General features: G+C 35.9%; 1 protein-coding gene across 1 annotated transcript; it reads left to right on the top strand.

Annotated features, from left to right (window-relative positions):
* Positions 1 to 562: 562 nt before the first annotated feature.
* LOC108672898 lies at positions 563 to 16093 on the top strand. Its single transcript, XM_047881678.1, has 7 exons — positions 563 to 742; positions 5173 to 5252; positions 5878 to 6373; positions 8150 to 8327; positions 8960 to 9107; positions 10475 to 10966; positions 11971 to 16093. The coding sequence occupies exons 1-7, from the start codon at positions 699 to 701 to the stop codon at positions 15966 to 15968; spliced, it is 5436 nt and encodes a 1811-aa protein (XP_047737634.1). The 5' UTR covers positions 563 to 698; the 3' UTR covers positions 15969 to 16093.
* Positions 16094 to 21321: the final 5228 nt, after the last annotated feature.

Below are 21321 nucleotides of genomic sequence, written 5' to 3'. Positions count from 1 at the left end.
GCACTGAATCGTTGTAGGAACATTCTTTACTTTTTGATAATTCAATAATTCCAACGTTGCATGCTCAAACTCATATTCCGATGATAGTTAGTGAGAATAATTCATTCATTCAAGCATGGAAAATGTAACCATGATCGAAACTAAAGAAGGGTGCTCTCATGCATTGTGTGTTGTAACATCAGAGGTCTGTTGCATAAGGTCCGTATAAAGGCCATGTAGCAGATATGCTATCTTCAAGTAGTTCGAAGAGAAAAAAAATAACCCAATGTTTCCATTGAACATTTGAGGAAGTTAGAAATTTTTGACGATTTTACTTCACGATGAAATTCAATTGAAAATTATTTCCAGAATATTCGAGGTTTATTAGTGTTTTATGATAAAGGTTTGATTATTTTTTATGCAATTTTCGCGAAATTATTGAAAATTTTCATGCAAAGTATAGCAAGTTTTATTCTGTGCTATTTGAAATTGATATTCATCAAATAAATAAGGACGCAGCTGGCATCAATGAAATTTTTCATGATGTGGCTACTGTTATGCAATTCCTCGCAGTTGGCAGCTCTGAAACATCTGATGGTATCCTTGATGTTACTCTGGCTGCATAGAAAGCAATTTATCTAGAAATTTCGTCTACGTTAGGCAGCGGTCGTATTTTGGCTGCTTTTTTTCTACTCTGAAAATAATTTGTTGATGTTGCAATGATGTTGAACATGTGGAAAGTCCGGGAGATCACTGAAAAAGTGTAAGTATGAGTTGATCATTTCTGAAGGACGTTTGACCATTCATTGACCACTCCACTGTCACCTGTTCTGTCTGGTGTGCTCAGTAATCATAGTGATAATGTGAATCTACACATGTTTGTGTCCTTATTTTATTATTGTTTAATTATTTTGTTCTGCAGTTTCAGCAAACAAATCTTTTCTCATTAAAACATTTTTTTTAGTGGTAAACAAGAGATTTTTTAGCAATCTATTAATTAGCCTATTCAGAATTTCAGATTACCTACCTTAGGCTACCTAGGTATTTTCAATTCCAGGCTGACAAGGATCTAGTTCAAACTTTTATTTCAATATCTGCATGACAATGCCAGTATCAGTCAGTTGACTTGGTTCCCTTGTTAACTTTGAATGTTTGGCAACTTAAAAAGATTTCATTGGAATTGAATTTATTTTTTTCACTATATTTTGCATAATAAATAGGATATTTCAGGATGAAAATGTACAGCATTCTGCTGGCTTAACTGGGAAATTGGGCAGAAGCCATACCTACGTGTATTTAACAGAATGCTTATGAATTTGACCAATTCAACCCTTTATTAGAGTATTTTCCCTATTTATTCAGAAAAAAATGTGAAAGACAGCCTAGGGTAAACGCGGTATATTCCGACATTATGGGTAATTCCGATTTCCAACACCTCTAGTTTTTCCTTTATATTAAGCTTTGTCTTAGTTCCACGCATTCGTTGATGATTGAAATAGTGACGTCATACCTTTGCGCACCAAACTATTGCCAAAACACTAGGTTTGGGCCGTCTGGCGGAAAAATGTTGAGATCCTAAGAGAGAGAGTACATGCCAGTGATGCCACCCAGTGAGATCATTGAAAAATGTGTCAAAGTTGATAGTTGACCTTGTCACCTTGCTCTACCAAATAGTGATAAACTGTTTGTGTAGAAAGAATATTATTTTTTGAGACTTTTAAATACGTCTGTGAATATATTAGGAATCCTTTAAGTATACTTGTATTTGCTGATTTCAAGTGGTAAATAAATTAATAGATGATTAAGTTAAGAAACAGATTTAGACACATGAAAACTAATTCCGACACAACTTGAATTGGACACACACAGCTCGTTCCAAGCTGTGTGCAAAAATTAAAATCTTCTTAATTAAAAGCTTAATAGCTGTTGATTAAAAGCCTAATTAAGTAGTGTTTAATATTCAATAGTGTTCTAATTCAAAGCCGTGTTGTATTCCAATACAGCTCACACAGCGATCGGAATTCGAACACAAGGATGTCGGAATTACGTATTAGTAGAGTTTGAAGCGCGGCCGGAATTCGTCTCACAACGTGCCGAATTTAGTCACACACAGCTCCGGAATATACGGATTTGGTAGGTTTGCATTCTAAAGGCTTTTAAATAAATATGGCAACACTTTGTGACGTTTCATTGTTGCTGGCACGAAGTGCGGTGTTTTAAGAGTCACGTAAAACAAACAAAGAACTTGAGTAACGCATACAGTTATTTTTTTATAGTTTTTCATTTCTTGATGCATCCTTAATGTGTCAGAATATTCTGCGTTTACCCTATATTCTGAATATTTTCTTGTAAGTCTTAAAATTCATCTGTGAAACAGTAGTTTTTACCTATGATTTTTGGGAAATTCTACTCAATATTGTAGATTGGTCTGCTGGATGGGTAATGTGTAAACAGGTACTATCATCAACATGTATTAAACAATACTTATACTATATTATTCAGCTGATATTTTGGAATTAAGCTAGCTAATTGCCATGACAGCAATAGCCATGTTCATGTATCATTGTATGCCATGTATGGTAATGGTCTTGTAAATTTTTTTTTAAGAAATATGTCTCTTTAATTTAAAGCTCTTCATCAAAGTCCATGTTGTCAAAGCAAGACTTTCTTACACTCATACAGTGAGTCATACTCAAGTTGGTTTTTGTATCCTACAAGTAGACCCGCAAAGTATCATGGATATCACTTGACCAGTGTTATCATACATAAGATATTGCTTGAATTTTGAGTAGAAGAAATAAATTAAAATTGAACTAATTCTAAAAAATCTGTAGTTTGACACTGTACATTACACCATTTTGACCTCAGACTTTGAATTATTATCTATATCCTATCAATAAATATGGATTTATTAATCAACACTGCTTGCAGCATGGGTTCTAATCTGGATTATTGGAACAAATTTTAACAAGAATCACGGGTAAAAGTTATGGTTTTACAAACATTTTTTTAATATTGCTTGCAAAAATGTGAGGTTTTTTTCTTTTTCTATTTTCAATGAGAGACAGATGCCATGAAAATAGTTTTTTTCCATATTTTTATTGAAAGACAAAGGCCATAAAAATAGGTTAAATTGACCATAAAGACTGGCAGTTTTGTCTCATTCATGAGTAAATTTGTCTGATTTTACAGAATGGTATGGGTTGATACCTGACACTTGTTTCAAACAGTACCCTTCACCCGATGCAATTGTTACCCACTTTGCTGAGTAAGGGTACGCACACAGTGAAAGCAGGTTGCCAGCGTGCTGGTTACCTGCTGAGGCTGGCGTCTGGAACCATAGAATACAGAAGTTTATTCGTACAGGTTTTCACTGTGAACACTTGCATTATTATCCTATGTTCATTCTTGTGGCTGGTTGGAGCAGGTTGCCCGCGTGGGCAAACCTGCTTTCACTGTGTGTGTACCCTTAGGCAATTACATTGCCTAGATGAGGGTTTTAGGTTCAACATGTCACCAGTAGTATTGAGCATTGGTCACCAGATTTACCTAAATCTTTTAGATTCCTTGCCTAAAATACATGTAAAGAGCTATTTAAAGAGAAATATGTTGGCTGGAGCTTTGGAAGGCATATATCCTTGACCTATGATGCTGTACTTTATAGTCCAGGGCCTATACTTTCAAAAAAAAGTTAAGAGATCGTAAGTTCATCAGCCAATCATTGACGGTCACGCAAGAAAAATCCACCAATCATAGACAAGAAAATAGAGCGTAAGTACTTACGTTCACTTAGCGAGTTTTGAAAGTATGGCCCCAGGTTGCTAGGCTGGATTAATCTTCAGTCTATGCATGAACCATCACCCCTAGAAATTCACCCTGATTTTTGTATTGAGATTGATGTGCATATAATATTGGATCATGAAGCGTGAAGGACTACCTTATTATAAATTGGCAGATATTTTTGACTTGAGCATGTAAACAGATTGAATACATTTTGAATATATAAGGGCCATTTCAAAAATGCCTAAAAGCAGCATTTTAGTCAGCCTAGGCAATGGCTCTAGGCTGTTTAGGCTCTTTGACAGCCTAGGCAATGTAGTATAGAGTAACCATATTGTCAAAGAATCATTATGGATCTAACATCGACGCCACTCAAGTTGTCACCCACGCTGTAAAGTAAGGTACAACATTGGTTGAGGACACTGAATTCATTATTTTCCGGTCTGAAATAATGTGCTGAATTCTCCAAAAATCAAGGATAAGAAATATTGTTTAAAAAGTTATTAGTGAAAATTAGGAGCAGAAATGAGTTTTTTTTTCAGGATTTCTGTCAAGAAATAAGCCAAGGTCAGTAGGCAGGAGTAAAATTAATCATGAGCATGAGTGTTTTTGTCTTGAACACGAGTGGCTTTCGCCCTATTTTCTAGTTGTATTCATCTGCTGAAATTGCAAGTTTACCAGAAGTTTTAAACCAAGTAAAATACCTAGTAAATTTCACCTTACATTAGTTGAAAAGTTAATTTTTTGAAGATAATATAAATTTGCTTGGCAATTTGAAGAAAAATGCCTTCTTGCTTGCCACCATATTTATTGCAAATTGCAATCCACACAGTGGGAATGGTAATCTTCAACTGCCAAATATTTCTCAAACCCATTCATACATATTCATGTGAGCCAAGGCTCTTTCCTTCAAGGAATCTTTTTAGCGCATTTTCTCATTTATGGGAAAATGCACTATTGTGCTCGCCATGTCCGTCTGTCTGTCCGTCTGTCTGTCCGTGACCTCAAGTTTTCGTCGACGAGAAAATGCGCTCTCTGTCACTCACTGCAGTGCGTACTGAGTTATATTTATTTAAATGTCTAACTGCTTTTTACTGTTACCCAACATTCCTCCATGGATTTGGAAATGCAAAGTTAACAAACCTGTAAGCTTGGTTATCAATATGAAGTGCTTTTAACATTTTGCAGAGAATTGGTAAGATTGGTTAACTTGTAGGGAAATTTGTAAAAATTAAAAATTGTAGGGAACTTGTAGGGAAATTTGGAAGTAAAAATTTGACAATTAGGACTTCAGATTTTATTGTTGCTGTAAATTTTGTTTTTGTGTGTTTTTTAACATATGTTCTTGTATATTTTGTTTGTTCTGTGTTTCCACTCTAAATCCTGAAAGCTTATGTATCTCACTGCCTACAGGACTAACATGGTCATGAACTACACCGAGACTGAAGCCAAAGTCAGAGAAGCTACAAATGATGAAGCCTGGGGACCAACAGGTATGTTTGTGGACCTTTATTGTTAAGAATATGGATGTTGATTTGAATGTTGTTGTCTCCATAACCCCTGAGTTAGTATGATGGTAGGTACATAAACCTGCAACACTCGTGAGCTGGTTCATGGTAGTAGAGGCTAACTTTGAGCCAAAACAAACTATTTATTTAGAGCTTTCAGTATTAGATCCATGATGCAAATTTGAGCAAGTTGTGAGAATTGCATTAATTTGTTATTTTATATGTTAGCAGAATATATACCTACTATATTAATATGTATATGTTATTGCTTACCCAACATGGTCTCTTGATATTATGCCAGTAATTAAATGGTATATTTTAATACAAAATAGATGAAATTAAATTGAAGAGTAGAAGTTTAATTTTACAATTGTAATAATTACTCTCTAGTAACATTGCTTCCACAAGATTTTGAATGAGTAAAATTCATTTTCATTCATTAAAATTTTATGAAATACATGTATAGTTGGCAGACTTACTGAATCGAGTTTGGGTTATATGTGAATACGTGAATTTATCAAGCATTAACATTAATAATAAGTTAAAACTAATGAGAGCTATGTTTGTATCACTTTTGTCCTGTAAAAATAGTAATAATAAGATTTTGCAGGTCCGCAAATGCAAGAGTTGGCCCAAGCCACCTACCACTACGAGCAGTTCCCCGAGGTCATGGGGATGCTCTGGAAGCGAATGCTCCATGAGAATCGCAGCGCTTGGCGCAGAACTTACAAGTCCCTCTTGCTGCTGGCGTACCTTGTTCGTAACGGCTCCGAGAGAGTCGTCACAACTGCCCGTGAACACATTTATGATCTCCGAGGCCTTGAGAATTATAAATACATTGATGAGCTGGGCAGAGATCAAGGAAATAATGTCCGCATGAAGGCCAAAGACATGATTGATTTTATCCAAGATGATAACAGATTAAGAGAAGAAAGAAAAAAGGCCAAGAAGAACAGGGACAAGTACATAGGAATGTCGCAGGATTCTTTTGGGATGAGAGGAGGAGGAGGGGGTGGTTTTGGGGGAGGTATGTCAATGGATTATGACTGGGGGGGTGGGGGCGGGTCCAGTGGCAAAGCCAGCTTCCAGGACTCCCCTAGCAACAGGTGAGAATCCAGGCTTCAGAATGTTTCATGCTGAATATTTCATTAAGAATATTTCTTCCAGAATGTTTCATTTGCAATATTTCACTTGTAATGTTTCATTCATAATTATAATTCAGAATGTTTCATCCAGAATGTTTCATCCAGATTGTTTCATTTGTAATGTTTCACTCATAATGTTTCATTCATAATTTTAGTCAGAAAGTTGTATTTCAGAATGTTGCATTCAGAATGTTTCATTTGTAATGTTTCACTCAAAATGTTTCATTCATAATTTTAGTCAGAATGTTGTATTTAGAATGTTTCATCCAGAATGTTTCATTTGTAATGTCTCACTCATAAGGTTTCATTTATAATTTTAATTCAGAATGATTTATTAAGAATTTTGTATTCAGAATGTTTGGTTCAGAATGCATTTTTCAGAACGTTTTTTAGAATGTTTTATTCATAACTTCAAGGGTATGTTCACTAATAGTTTTTATATTTATGACTCATTTATGACATTTGCAAAAAACTTGGTGCCTTCCATTTGTTGCCATTTGTTGTACCAACATCTTCTGTGCAGTCATAAATAAAAAAACTTGCAGTAAGCATACCCTTGAAATTCCAAACAAAACATTCCCAACAAAACATTCTGAAGAGAAAAAAAAAAAACATTCTGAATGCTGAATATTTCATTCAGAATGTTTCATTTGTAATATTTCACTCATTATGTTTCATTCATTATTATAATTCAGAATCTTGTATTCAGAATGTTTCATTCAGAATGTTTTATTTGGAATGTTTTGTTTGGAATATTTTATTCATAATTTCAAGGGTATGCTTACTGCAAGTTTTTTATTTATTTACAGAAGATGTTGGTGCAACAAATTGAAGGCACCAAGTTTTTTTGCAAACTAAACATGACCATACATCAAATTTAAATCTTGTACTCGATTATTTTGATGAATTTTTTCAAATTTCTTCCAGGAATTCTTTTTTTTTAGATTTCTTTCAGAAACCCATTTCATTGATTTATTTTTCCCTCNACGTAGGTGATAGTGCAGACCTGCTGTGTATGTCATCATTGTGTTTAGGGAGATGATAGTGAAATGATGGTGACATGGTGATAGTGATGTGATCATGTGACATGACTCGAGTGTATGTCATTATTATATTTAGGGAGATGATGATAGTGAAATGGTGATTTTTAAAGGGAGAAGACGATAGCAAGTGACATGGTGAAAGTGACGTGATCATAGTGGGTTAGTAATGGTGAGGTGATCATAATATGGTGATTAGATGCAGTTAGATTGTGATAGGGTGAGACCGTAAATAATATGACGAGTGTAATGTAAGTTTGAATACATTAATGAGTAATAACTGCATGTTGTATTCTGTAATTTCTATTTGTGCGTCACCCATCAAAATAAGTTGGTTGGGATAACTGTGTTATCTTTTTGTGCGTTTGTATGAAGAAATTGAATGTGTCAGAAGCTTTAATTACAATTTCCTCAACAATTAATAATAAAGTAAGTACCTATCTATTTACAATTTCTAATGGTTAACAACTAAAGGCAGCATTTAAACTAGGCTTCTCTTTAAAAATATACAATGATTCCAAAATACGCAGATCGGAAGCACCAGAACTATAAGCTAAAACCTTAGTCACTGACTTTAGTCCATTTTTGTGTATCACCCATTAAAATAAGTTTATTAAGAAAACTGTGTTATTTTTTTGTGCATTTGTATGAAGAAATTGAATTTGTATGAAGCTTCAATAACAATTTTCTCTACCAGCTCCTCGGGCAGCGCAACAGCCAGTAACAGCAGCAACAGCATCACTGCTGTCAGTAACAGTAGCATGGCTGTCAGTAACAGCAGCAGTGCTACTGTCAGTGCTGTTGCTGGTAGAAAAAGTGCTAAGCCAACCAGGATGGTTAGCCTTGGTGCTGCTGCTAGCTACGGTCTCAACCAGGTATGGTTGTGGTGGTTGTTTTGTAATTTATTGCTAATATTAGTAGTACTAAAACTTAGTAACAAACTAATATTTCTAGTTTCTATCTCAATTTCTTGCTAATATTAGTAGTACTATTAGTACTTACCATTAGTACAAAACTAATATTTGTACCTGAAATTCTTGCTACTATTTCTGAAAATAATGCTATTTTTTTATATCAACCAACTTGCTTAGATTAACTTCTTCTCTCAGAACTGAAAAGATAATTTCTAGTCTGAGAAAATAGATTATATTGAACGATAATTAAATAATGAAATGTCTTAATTATCCCTGATTTTGAACGTTAACTAAATAATGAAATGTCTTAATTATCCCTGATTATGAATGCTAATTAAATAATGAAATGTCTTATTTATCCCTGATTTTGAACGATAACTAAATATTGAAATGTCTTATTTAACCCTGATTTTTAACGTTTTTATGTTTTAACTTTTAAACATTTAAACGTTTTAATGTTTAAACGTTTTATATTTAACGTTTTACGTTTTAACATTTTAACATTTTAAGGTTTTTAATGATAAATGTCTTATTTATCCCTGATTTTGAACGTTAATTAAATAATGAAATGTCTTATTTATCCCTGTTAACAGAGCAACAACAGCAGCAACGGCACCAGTCAGGACCTATTAGCAAACATCAACAACAGCAACAACAACAGCAATAACAGCAGGAGTGCTGGGGAAGACGATTTCAACCCCAGGAAGGAGGAAGACTTTGCAGACTTTGGGGGCGGGGGCGGCGCTGCCCCCCCAGCCGCTGAAGNTTATACACATCTAGATGTGTATAAGAGACAGGGATAAAAGAGGGCAAATTTCTGCTATTTTTCATTCAGTTTCCTAAGAAGTAGTTAACATTGTTGAGATTCTTAAGCAAGGTTAAAGATATTCAAGCAAGGTTTAACATTTTTAAGGTTATTGAAATTAAATATAATTTTTCTATTAAACATTCTACATTTATTCTGCTGCTTGAGCTTTCTAAGGACTTTGAAAAAAGGAGAAATTCTTGTAGATTTCTGTTATCATCGATATACTATTGCAGTATCATTGTTTTGTCTATGCATATGTATGTATTTGTATAATATAGGTATATTTTATGATATATAATGAATTGTATACAATAATGGTGTATGCCTAACATATATCTATAATAAATAATGACAGGCATACACTAAATGTTTTTGCATAATATATATTTATAATATATAATGACAGGCATACACTAAATGTTTTTGCATAATGTATATTTTATAATATATAATGACATGCATACATTAAATGTTTTTGTATCTTAGTAATGAACATGATTATCCCACAATGCCTGTTAACACTTCACCACGTTACTACATCAACAGTTGATGAATAATGAATATTCATCAAATTCATCAATTTGATGAGTACATATAAAATATCAATAACAAACACTGTGTTGCCCTTCCCATCAAAGTCAACTTTCTAAAATATAATTTATTTAATATGAGAAACATTAAAGTGGAAAGCTTAACCTTCGTTGATTTGATTTATTATATTTTTTGGTTGATGTATTATTTCAACTTTTGTATTTTTTTTGTATTATAACTTTTGTATTATATAGTATTATAACTTTTGTAACTTTTTGATATATTATTTTAACCTTTAGTTGTGTTAGTGTTGTGCACACATCTGCATGAATATTTTCAACAGTTTGTATTAATCAATATTGTTTTTATTATGTATGTATATTGTATATACTGGATAATGTATGCTGCAGTGTATCTTGTAATGTATATTGAATATCATAAAATTTAATATCATTCAGTAAAAATATTTGTTTTTATTAAAAAAGTGGAGATATTTTGTATAGAATTGTATTTTTTAAAACATTTATATTATCCTCTGGTCATTTATCAGAAAAATGGATGTTTTTTTTAAACAAATTTCTGGTCACTGATTTTTTTTTTAAAACAAAACTAAATCTGAATTGCCTTGCTTTGGAAATGAGTGTAGAGAATGTTTGTTTCAAATTTTGTTCCTTTTTATTTCGTGTTATTTATAAATATTCTTTTGATTTTATTTTTTTCTGATATTATTTTCATTATTTGATTTTTTTCTTTTGTTTTGTTTGGTTAGGTGGCCCGTGTTCCCTGCCCCTGTTTGGTAGCAACCAAACACAACCAGCAAACACTGACCTCTTTGCCACTGACTTGTTTGCAACCGCACCACCAACCAACAACCTCATGATGCAACCACAACCAAGCACAAACATGATGCAACACAACCTGGGTTTGGTGCAACCTAACCTTGCAATGGTACAACCAAACCCTACCATCATGCAGCACAACCTGAATTTTATTCAACCAAGCACAGCAATGGTGCAACCAAACCTGAACCTGGTGCAACCAAACTTGAATCTGGCACAACCAAACTTGAACCTGGCACAACCAAACCTGAACCTGGCACAACTTAGCACAACCACAATGCAACCAAACACTGGCAATGCCTCCTTACTAGATGATCTGGTTGTAGGTGGTCAACCAAGCTCAACCAGCAACCCCCTGAGCCCAACAACTGGGTTGATGCAACCACAACCTGCATCTGGGCTGCTGCAACCAACTGCAAAAGGTGAGTTTTAATTTCTCATTAAATTTTCTATTTTTTTTTAATTATCATTCCTGCAATTATTCATTAGGAATGATTTGTGTTCAAATTATCAGTAATTAATTTAGAATTGATTTGATCTATGATTTTGTGCAGTTTAATTATTTGCTATGATTAGTTTTAGTTAATCAATTAAGTAACATGGGGATATAATTATTGATTTTTTCTAAGAAATTATAAAAATTTTGTATTATACAAATGCGATGTGTTAATTCTTGTATGTTCTAGTGGGGATACAAGTCATTCATTAAAGATATGTATTGATGATCTATACACATCTGTATGTATAGATCACATTTGTATATATATAGATATCTATCACATCTGTATGGATTCTCCCTCTCTCGACTAATAAACAATTCTTAACCTAATTCTAGACTAATTAATAATTGATTGATTAGTTGAATTCTTTCCTGTATCACTTTCAGTTTTTATATCCTTTCTTATATAAGTGTATCCATCGAAACTATCACAAGTAAATGAATAAACATTCATTTATTTATAAACTTTATTTATTTGAAATAAGAATAATTGGCTATGAAAAATTAATTAATTAAGAAAAATTGGCCATAGCCAATTTTGATAATTGGCTATAGATATGATTAAACTAGGGACAACAGTATAATTAAACTTTATTTAATTAGCTATAGATTTAAATAGCTTACTGTAGTAACAATTTTTTTCATTTTGTTGATTTTTGGTATCATTCATCATTTCTTAATTAAAACATTTGATTTGCATTGTTACTGATAAATTCAGCGGGCGTTAGACGTTCTTTCTGAGATAATTTTTATGATATTTTTATGGCTGCATGCAGCTCAATTCATTGATAAGTTTAAGGTTTTTTTTAATTGTTAAGACCATGAAAATTCTGTCAATGTCATCCTAGATATTCATTGTTGATTATTACCTGTCTAGTATTTATCATCATAATAAAAGTTGTAATCAATTTCACACTCTATCTTGAGTCTGCAAATTCAAGTTCTTTCTCACATCTGGCGAAAGCCAATCACCACCTTACACAACTGGCAATCCCAAACGACATTCTGTTGCCAATGCGTCTTCGAGTATTGAAGCTTCGTTGCCAGAGTCTTTGAATTTAGGCATAAACGACTCATCCATGGATGCAGGTATGAATGACTTATCCATGGATGCAGGCATGAATGACTCGTCCATGGATGTAGGTATGAATGACACATCCATGGATGTAGGTATGAAAGCCACATCCATGGATGTAGGTATGAATGACACATCCATGGATGTAGGTATGAATGACACATCCATCATCCCTGCACAAGCGCTGCTAAGGAGCGTGGATGTTTGGACACAGAACGCCCTCAAGAACAGCCTCGAGAGGGTGGCTGAAGCGCTGGCATCCACCACTCTGGATGTGGATGATGATGGCGATGATATCACACCCACAATGGATGAGTTCGACATGAGCCTGGATGATAAATTCCTTGACAGCTCTGAAGAAGATTCCCCTACATCTGTACCTTATGAAACTTTGTTTTCGGCTGAACTTGAGGATGATCTCAATGAATTCATGGCCTTGGATGTAGCCGAAAACTTGCTCGAGTTTGCGGGATTTGTTGAGAAATTTTCAGCTTATTTACCGGGACCGTTGACTCTGGAGAAGTATTCTGGTGTTGACCCGTTGAACATTAAGCAAATAATGTTTAAACGCACTGGATATGTGGCAGTGCTCAACAAATGTATTAGTTTTCTTCGTAATGTACGTTGTAACCAGCGCGCTTGTGTGACAAGGGACACCAACCATTCGACTCAACAATCCTCGTGTGATGCTAAACCAAATGCGAATCGAAAAGCTGGAAGAGGGAAAGATGAAGAAATTCGCCATGAAATTACAAGCAAAGTTGATGCTAGTCCTGAGATCTGTTCGGAATACTTGTGTGATGAAATCAATTCTGATGCGAACTCGAGACCAAAGGCAGATTCCTCGTTAATATCTACCCCTGACTCATATCAAACAACCGATTCGTGTTTGAAATCTGGAAGCCAAATTCAAACGTCCATCAATGATGTTGCTATGGATGAACCGAAACCAAGCTCTCAAGATGATACAGAAATTGAACCCTCTGACCCTATCTCTAAGGGTCATTCTTTGGGCATAGGACTTGAAAAGCAACCTACATCATCTGTATCAAGCAAAAGAGAGATCTCCCCAGCGTGCGTTATATGTGCAACCAGGCAGTCGGTAAATTATTTTATATTAAATGGATATTTCGAGGAGTACTTTCCTCTAATCCTAGACGAACCAAACCTCGGCCTCTTTGTAAGTGTTCTGCATGGCATCGTCAAGAGTTGGACCATCGCTGACGTTCTCCTACGGTTTTCGAAAATGGAATCTACCCTTCCTTCGAGAATGTATTATCCAAATACTTCCATCGCTAACGGCATCTCGAAAGACAAACAGGGCATTAGCAATGGTGCTTCTGGTCCTCCATTAGATACTAATGGGATCGGTTTGCCTGGACAAGAAGATTTGGGTAGAATCTCCTCTAGTTCGGCAGTTGGTGTGAGTGGTCCGCTGGAAATCGGTAGTGATTGTCAGAAACTATCTAACGGCGATAACCGAGAAACGGAACCTGCTGGTCGATTTCCGAGACTGACGGCGCCATGTCCCAGTTCGGTTGGATGTCTACCGTCCAGCGTGGTCTGGAACGACCTTATCGCCAGAATTGCTTCTCTTCCTGATAAAGTAGCGAACGCAATGCAGAAACAAGCTCCAGAAGCATTTGAAACGAGGACCTTTTATCGCCACGTCGGCTATTGCTGCCTATTGGCGATGTTCGACTCGTGTACTGGGCTGAAGAATGGAATTTCTTGCAATTTGACTCCCATTGCGTCGCTCATCCTAAAAATTTCAGCTCGGGCGTACCCGGAGGACATTATGGAGCCACTGGTTACCTGGATACCGCGTTACTGCATTCTAGACCCCGCCCTCTTGCGGGTAACCCACGCACTCACGACCAAGTTGCTGCAAGGGTATTCCAAAGATCGTATTCTGAGATACGTGGTCTCTCACCCTACCATGACACCACGTAAACTCTCCCTACTTCTGGGCTCTGACTTCTTAAGTGATAACGCTTTAGAGCATCTACTTTGTCGGCACATGCTAGTGAATGGTACCTGTACCGACGATGAATCAGTGGTTCTTATCGTGAGATTTTTGGCTGAACTTCATGACAACCACGCGTGTCTGAAATCAACATCGAAACACCTAATGTCACTGTTCGCTAACCCCAGTTTCTCCACGCACACACCTTTTACATACCAGGTGAACGTGTGTCGTTCTCTTATCCTCTGTTTCACGTGTCTCACTGACGATGATGTCAGCGATATTAAATCTGAAGCGCTGCCTAAACTTCTTCAAGGCGTTGCCAGCTGTTTGGATTCTACTGACGTTGTATTGAGGTCCGTTGCAATGATGGTTGGTGAACGCGTATCGCAAATACTAAGCAAAGACGGGCCGCAGTTGAAGTTTCCGTACCCTGATTGTGAAGTAATAGTCAGGTTACGAAGGCTCGTTGATGTTGTGCAAGAAGAAAACGCAGATTCGGCCAAAAGTGATAAGGTCGATGAAAAGAATATGAAAACAAAATTACCAGGAAGTGATGGAGACGAAACAATAGATTCTTTGAACCGAGAACTCTATATGGAAATGTGTAACCTGCCGAGAGGGAGAATCCAACATTCATTAGATGATGAAACCGCTGTTGGACGTGAGGATTCATCAGATGAAGTTGACTCAACTCACGACGACTCAGACGCCAAGGACTCTGAGATCCTCGACAGCGATGACGATGAATTTCCACCGTACGACATGAGTAACGATAAACCTAAACTGCGTGTTCCGTTACCATGTTATCCCCAGGAGGTGCTTGAGTACCTCATTGAGGGCGACTGTGATAAGACCGAAGCTGCACTTGCAGTTTCAGAATCAATCATACGCAGGGACATGGACAAACAAGACCCTGAGCTTGCCGTGGAGTTGTCGAACGTGTTGTTGAATCTTGATAACCAATTCAACATTGATGACTTTGTTGCTAAACGTCAAGCCTCCCTCACGGCTCTAACCGTAAGCCAGCCCCGGCAATGTGCTCGGTATCTCTCAAGCCAGTTCTACGAACGGAACTATAATTTGCGTCAGAGATATGATGTTCTTCTAACCATGAAACAAGCTTCGACGCAACTTGCATTAGGAGGGATAACTTCTTCCATCCACGATCCTCTGTCGCGGATTACCATCACGGGAAATGGTAATCGGGCTACCAGCAATACTACTCAACATGGGTCATTATTAACCGATAGTAGTCGAATCCAAGATACCATTCCAAGGAATGATGATATAAATGATGATTACTTGTTGGATTTACGTGCGGTTACATCGGTGCCGGAGCTGCGAAGGCACGCCCAAGCACGACGATCCAGAAGTCGCGGTAAAAACAACTTTGCTGAAGTCGCCGTTGATTTCTTTTACCCACTTCTAGAGGGTATAGGTATCTCTGAGCCCCACCTAGACTTACTTAATCGTGACAAGTCCTTATTATGTGATCTCATCGTCACTCTAGGCATGATCGTGTTCTCAGCCGGCGATGGACCACACACCCGTAAGATGGTATCCTCTTTTCTTGGTACCACTTCATTGATGGTTCAGAACCACTCTGATGCTACCGTGCGTTCTGCGTACCTGCAGTCTCTTGCTCTGGTGCTCAATTCAACTAATAACCTCGCTGTTGTTCTCACTTTTGATGAAATCAACAACATCAACGAATATCTCAGCGTTGTCCTTGATGCTTCACATGAGAGAACTGATAATAAAGTGATGGCCGCGTCCATTTTGATGGCCATCAAAGATACCGTCAGCGAGAACATCAAGAGTTTCATAACAACGTCTGATGATGTCAATATTGACATAAAAATACCTCGTGTTAATTTGTAAACATGTTATATTATACACTGTACACTCGTTAAAATTAAGAGACTTTGTCCAAATAGCGATGCAGTATTCTTGCCTGTGCTTGGACTATCCTGACCCAGTTTTGCCCGGCAAAAGTACGTATCTGTGCTACATGCGGAAAGTGCGTCACTATTTTTACGATATGAACCATTTATTTTTTTAAGTGTAACCTAATAGAAACTATTGATGAATCCTTCATTTTTATAATATTCAGAAATATGAAGAAGACTTTGTCTGAATAGCGAAATATACGTTTTGGTGCTTTTGTGGGTCATCATAACCCAGTTTGTCCCGGTAAATGGGCGCATTATTGCTACGTTCTATAACTGCTCGTAGCGTTGGTTACATAATGGGTCATTATTGGGTCAAAATTGCACATTCATTCTTCTTGGTGAATAATTCAGATTGGGATTTGATCAAAATAAATAGGCAACGTGTTTTTATAACCGATTTTAATTAGGAGTTTTTGAAGAAGATTGTAAACTATCTAATAGTGAATAGTAACGGTTATTTCGAACATAATTGATGAATAGTAATTGTTATTACTATTCATCAATTGTTAATGATGAATAGTAACTGTTATTTTAACAGTACTTCAAACGACAACAATCCAACAGATGTTGATGCTCTATAAAGAAAATTATTTATGCAGTATTAGTAATTGTCTGTTCTGTCTGTACTTTGAATTTTGCTAATCCTGACGCTTGAACAATAGATTTGAATGATTGTTAACCTGATTAATGGACTTGCATCCTATGACTGTAAACTGTTCAGTTAAAGAGGTTCTATGTGTTTGGGTAGATTCCGATTTGCAATTTTCAATTAACTATATTCATAACATTTTTTCATATATTACTTTTATTTTCATTTTTTCAATATTACTGCTTCTATTCAGCATTTATTTTGATCTAAGTATCAAAGCTGCAATAATATTTCTCCTTGATTCATTTTTGTAATGCCATTATTTTTCGTGTTGACTCAGCCTCACTTATCACTTAAAATATATAAAATAAAGCCTGCCATGATTATGACAAAACCTTGTTTTCTTCCTGCCTTCCTCAAACTTGGTGTTGAAACTTACTTACTTGGTGCTGTAACACACTTGGTGCTGTAACGCACTTACTTGGTGCTGTAACGCACTTGGTGCTGTAACGCNCTATGTATATGGGTAGATTCCGATTTGCAAATTTCAATTACCTATATTCATAACATTTTTTCATGTATTACTTTTAATTTCATTTTTTCAATATTACTGCTTCTAATTTTTTTTTCTATTGATTCTGCCTCACTTATCACTTAAAATATATAAAATAAAGCCTGCCATGATTATAACAAAACCTTGTTTCCTTCCTGCCTTCCTCAAGCTTGTTGCTGAAACTTATTTACTGTTTATAAGTAATAATGTCACTTGTTTGCTTGAATCGCAAATTCACTAAAAACTTGAAAGCAAAGAAAACTCCACAAAAATTCATAGTATCTTTAAAGAAAACGTTTCGGAGTCGATGGAGCTGGACTCCGAAACGTTTTCTTTAAAGATACTATGAATTTTTGTGGAGTTTTCTTTGCTTTTAAGTTTTTAGTATTTACTGTTGCTGTAATATACCTATAGGATTTTATTTCTGTTAAGTAGTTCAACTCCAACTTTTTTGCAGTGTCGCGTTTTTCAACTTCAAATTGTCACAATTATAGCTAGTTCAACTTACACATTTTTTAGTTTCAAGTAATTCGACTTCAACTGTTTTTTTAACCATGGTTGTTTAGCTTCAATAATTTTTTTACAGTTATAGGCAGTTCAACTTCTCAGCCCACAACCACTGCTCCATCCACGGTGAGTTGAATGCGAGTTGAACTTTCGTTAGTTCAACTTGCATGTAAATATATTAACTAAATATTGTTATTATACCAATCCTAATGATGATTATATTAGGTCAATGTTCCAATATATAAATCAAATATTATAATAATATCAATTGAGTATCACTGTATTAAAAAAAGATAAAGGATTTTCAATATTGGAATAATATTTATTAAATATGTATGCAATTTTGACAGTTAAAAATCAACTCCTTTATATTAATTCAAATGAATGCAATGGTATTTGTTCAATATTGAATCCAACATTATAATAATATTAATTTTCTGTTGATTTATTTAAAAATATATTTTTCAATATTGCAATTATATATATTGAATATCAACATCATAATGTATTAAACATGAGCACAATTATCATTATTGAAGATAGATGCCATTATATCTATTAAATATCATACAAAAATGGAATGTCCAGTGAAAATGTCAATTCACCATCTATTTTTTAAGAAAACAAATTTCATTTCTAGCATTAGAATTTTATTTATTCATTATTGAAGCCATTTTATTTATAGAATATAAACACAATTAAATTTAATAAATAAATTGGAACTTAATTTAATAAAATTGGTTAAATATTAAACAAAATTGGTAAGTCCAGTGATAATATTAATTCTCCATATAATAAAAAAATCAAATTTAATTTCTAGCATTATAATTATATATATATTATTGAAACCATTATATTTATAGAATATAGACGCAATTAAATTTAATAATCAAATTGGAACATAATTTAATAAAAATGGAACATATCAGTCGGCAGCGATCACCTTCTATTTAAAATAAAAACAAATTTCATTTCCAGCATTAGTATAATATTTATTAATTATTGAAACCATTATATTTATTGAACATAGACGCAAATAAATTTAATAAATATCTAAAATTGGAACATAATTAATAAAATTGGACCATATCAGTTGGCAGCGATCACCTTCTATTTTTTAAAAAACAAATTTCATTTCCAGCATTAGAATAATATTTATTCATTATTGAAACCATTATATATATTGAACATAGACGCAAATAAATTCAATAAATATATAAAATTGGAACATAATTTAATAAAATTGGAACATATCAGTCGGCAGTGACGAGCGTCCCCGACACGTGGGCCAACTCGGGGCTCAACATCAGCCTCGACAACCTCAAGCTCACCCCCAACAAACGGCCTCCCCAACCCTCCATGAACCAGCTCCAGCACCAGCCTAGTGGTAGGTGAACCAGCCTAGTGGTAGGTGAACCAGCTGTAGCACCAGCCTAGCGGTAGATGAACCAGCTGCAGCACCAGCCTAGTGGTAGGTGAACCAGCTGCAGCACCAGCCTAGTGGTAGGTGAACCAGCACCAGCACCAGCCTAGTGGTAGGTGAACCAGCTCCAGCACCAGCCTAGTGGTAGGTGAACCAGCTCCAGCACCAGCCTAGTGGTAGGTGAACCAGCTCCAGCATCAGCCTAGTGGTAGGTGAACCAGCTCTAGCACCAGCCTAGTGGTAGGTGAACCAGCCTAGTGGTAGGTGAACCAACTGCAGCACCAGCCTAGTGGTAGCAGCAAGTGTGGGTTATTAATTGTTATATTAATTAAAATTACCCATCATAGTAGCTTAGAACCTGTCATGTGGTACTTAGGTTAACAAAAGAAATGTTAGTAAATTACCACATGGAAAGTAGACGTAATGTAATAGTGTGTTCTATCACCTAGAGGATAATACATTCATATTATAACTGCCTACGAGAATAATGCTGTGCAAATATATATTTATAATGTATATCTTACCTTCTAACTACAGCTACACCACATACCATATCTTAGCTGATAACATGTCATGTGGTACAATACCACATATTGCAAGTAGCAACCTNATACCTTGTTGAACATACATCATACCTTGTTGAACATACATCATACCTTGTTGAACATACATCATACCTTGTTGAACATACATCATATAATGTTGAACATAATACCTTGTTGAACATGCATAATACTTTGTTGAACATAATACCTTGTTGAACATACCTACCATGTTGAACATATATACATACCATGTTGAACATACATCATACCTTGTTGAACATACATACCATGTTGTTGTCAACCACATACCCACAGGTGCATCCAACATGATGACTGGAGGCATTATGCGGCCTCCTATGATGTCCAACATGATGCCTGGCATGATGCCCCCGCCTCACATGATGCCCTCTGCCCGCATGATGGCCCCTGCAAACATGATGACCAACATGCTGCCTGCCAACATGATGATGCAACAGCCACCTCATAGCAGTGCTGCTTTCCAGGGCTTGTAGCGAATTGTCATGTTGCGGCCTATGTCGTTGCTATGTAGGCTACATGTGGTCGCTATGTAGTCCATACGGGGTCGCTATGTAGGCCATATGTGGTCGCTATGTAGGCTACATGTGGTCGCTATGTAGGCTACATGTAATTGCTACATGTGATCTCCAGTTGGTCGCTATGTAGGCTACATGTGGTTGCAATGTGGTCTCCATTTGGTCGCCATGTAGGCTACATGTTGTTGCAATGTAGGCTACATGTGGTCACTATGTAGTCTCCATCCATGTAGTCTCCATGTGGTCGCTATGTGGTGTCCATGTAGTGTCACGACATGGATTGGTCATGTGGTAGTTATGTTGATGTTAAATATGCTGTATTGCAAGTATTAGCCATGTGGGGGCTATGTGGCTATGTTGCAAACATTTATCATGCAGTAATTACATGAGATTTTGTCATGTTGGCGTTTCAAGCAATGAAACTGCATAGTTTCACGTTATCTTGAATCTTTCTTGGCAAACATCATAGCTGTTTCAAGCTCAGATGATAGCTGTTTCAAGCTCCCATGTTTCAAGCTCAGATGATAGCTGTTTCAAGCTCCCATGTTTCAAGCTCAGATGATAGCTGTTTCAAGCTTCCATGTTTCAAGCTCAGATCACAGCTGTTTCAAGCTCACATTATAGCTGTTTCAAGCTCCCATGTTTCAAGCTCAGATCACAGCTGTTTCAAGCTCACATCATAGCTGTTTCAAGCTCCCATGTTTCAAGCTCCCATGTTTCAAGCTCCCATCATAGCTGTTTCAAGCTCACATCATAGCTGTTTCATAGCTGTACTAAAGCTTTCTTGGGGCGTGAAACGGGCTGTTTTTCACGCTGTTTCCTTTTCTCATGCTGAGGCAATCAGAATGTCGTGATAGCTGTTTTGTAAAGGCTGTTTTCTACGAACTGTTTCATGTGCGAAACTGCTGTTGCAATATCTAGAGTCTTGCTAGGGTGCTCTAGTGAATTGTTCTGGATAGAATTTATTTTTAGTGTGGCTGTTTCAAAAACTGTTTCAACGAATGTTTCAATGGCTGTTTCAATATCTATTTAAACTGCTATTTCAGCAGCTGTTATAACGGCTGGTTCAATGGCTGTTTCAACAGTTCCTCCTTCTGTTTCAACAGCCGTT

This window comes from Hyalella azteca, unplaced genomic scaffold (assembly GCF_000764305.2).
Source record: "Hyalella azteca isolate HAZT.00-mixed unplaced genomic scaffold, Hazt_2.0.2 contig1126, whole genome shotgun sequence".
NCBI lineage: Eukaryota > Metazoa > Arthropoda > Malacostraca > Amphipoda > Hyalellidae > Hyalella > Hyalella azteca.
Note: the sequence above shows the minus strand (reverse complement) of the source record. Positions and strands in the feature narration are given on the sequence as shown.

Excerpts from the sequence above, each read along its gene's own strand:
- LOC108672898 (XM_047881678.1), top strand. The coding sequence starts at position 699 with ATGATGTTGAACATGTGGAAAGTCCGGGAGATCACTGAAAAAGT. Across the intron at positions 8,328-8,959 it reads CTAGCTACGGTCTCAACCAG|AGCAACAACAGCAGCAACGG; the intron begins GTATGGTTGTGG and ends CCCTGTTAACAG. Across the intron at positions 10,967-11,970 it reads GCTGCAACCAACTGCAAAAG|TCTGCAAATTCAAGTTCTTT; the intron begins GTGAGTTTTAAT and ends CTCTATCTTGAG.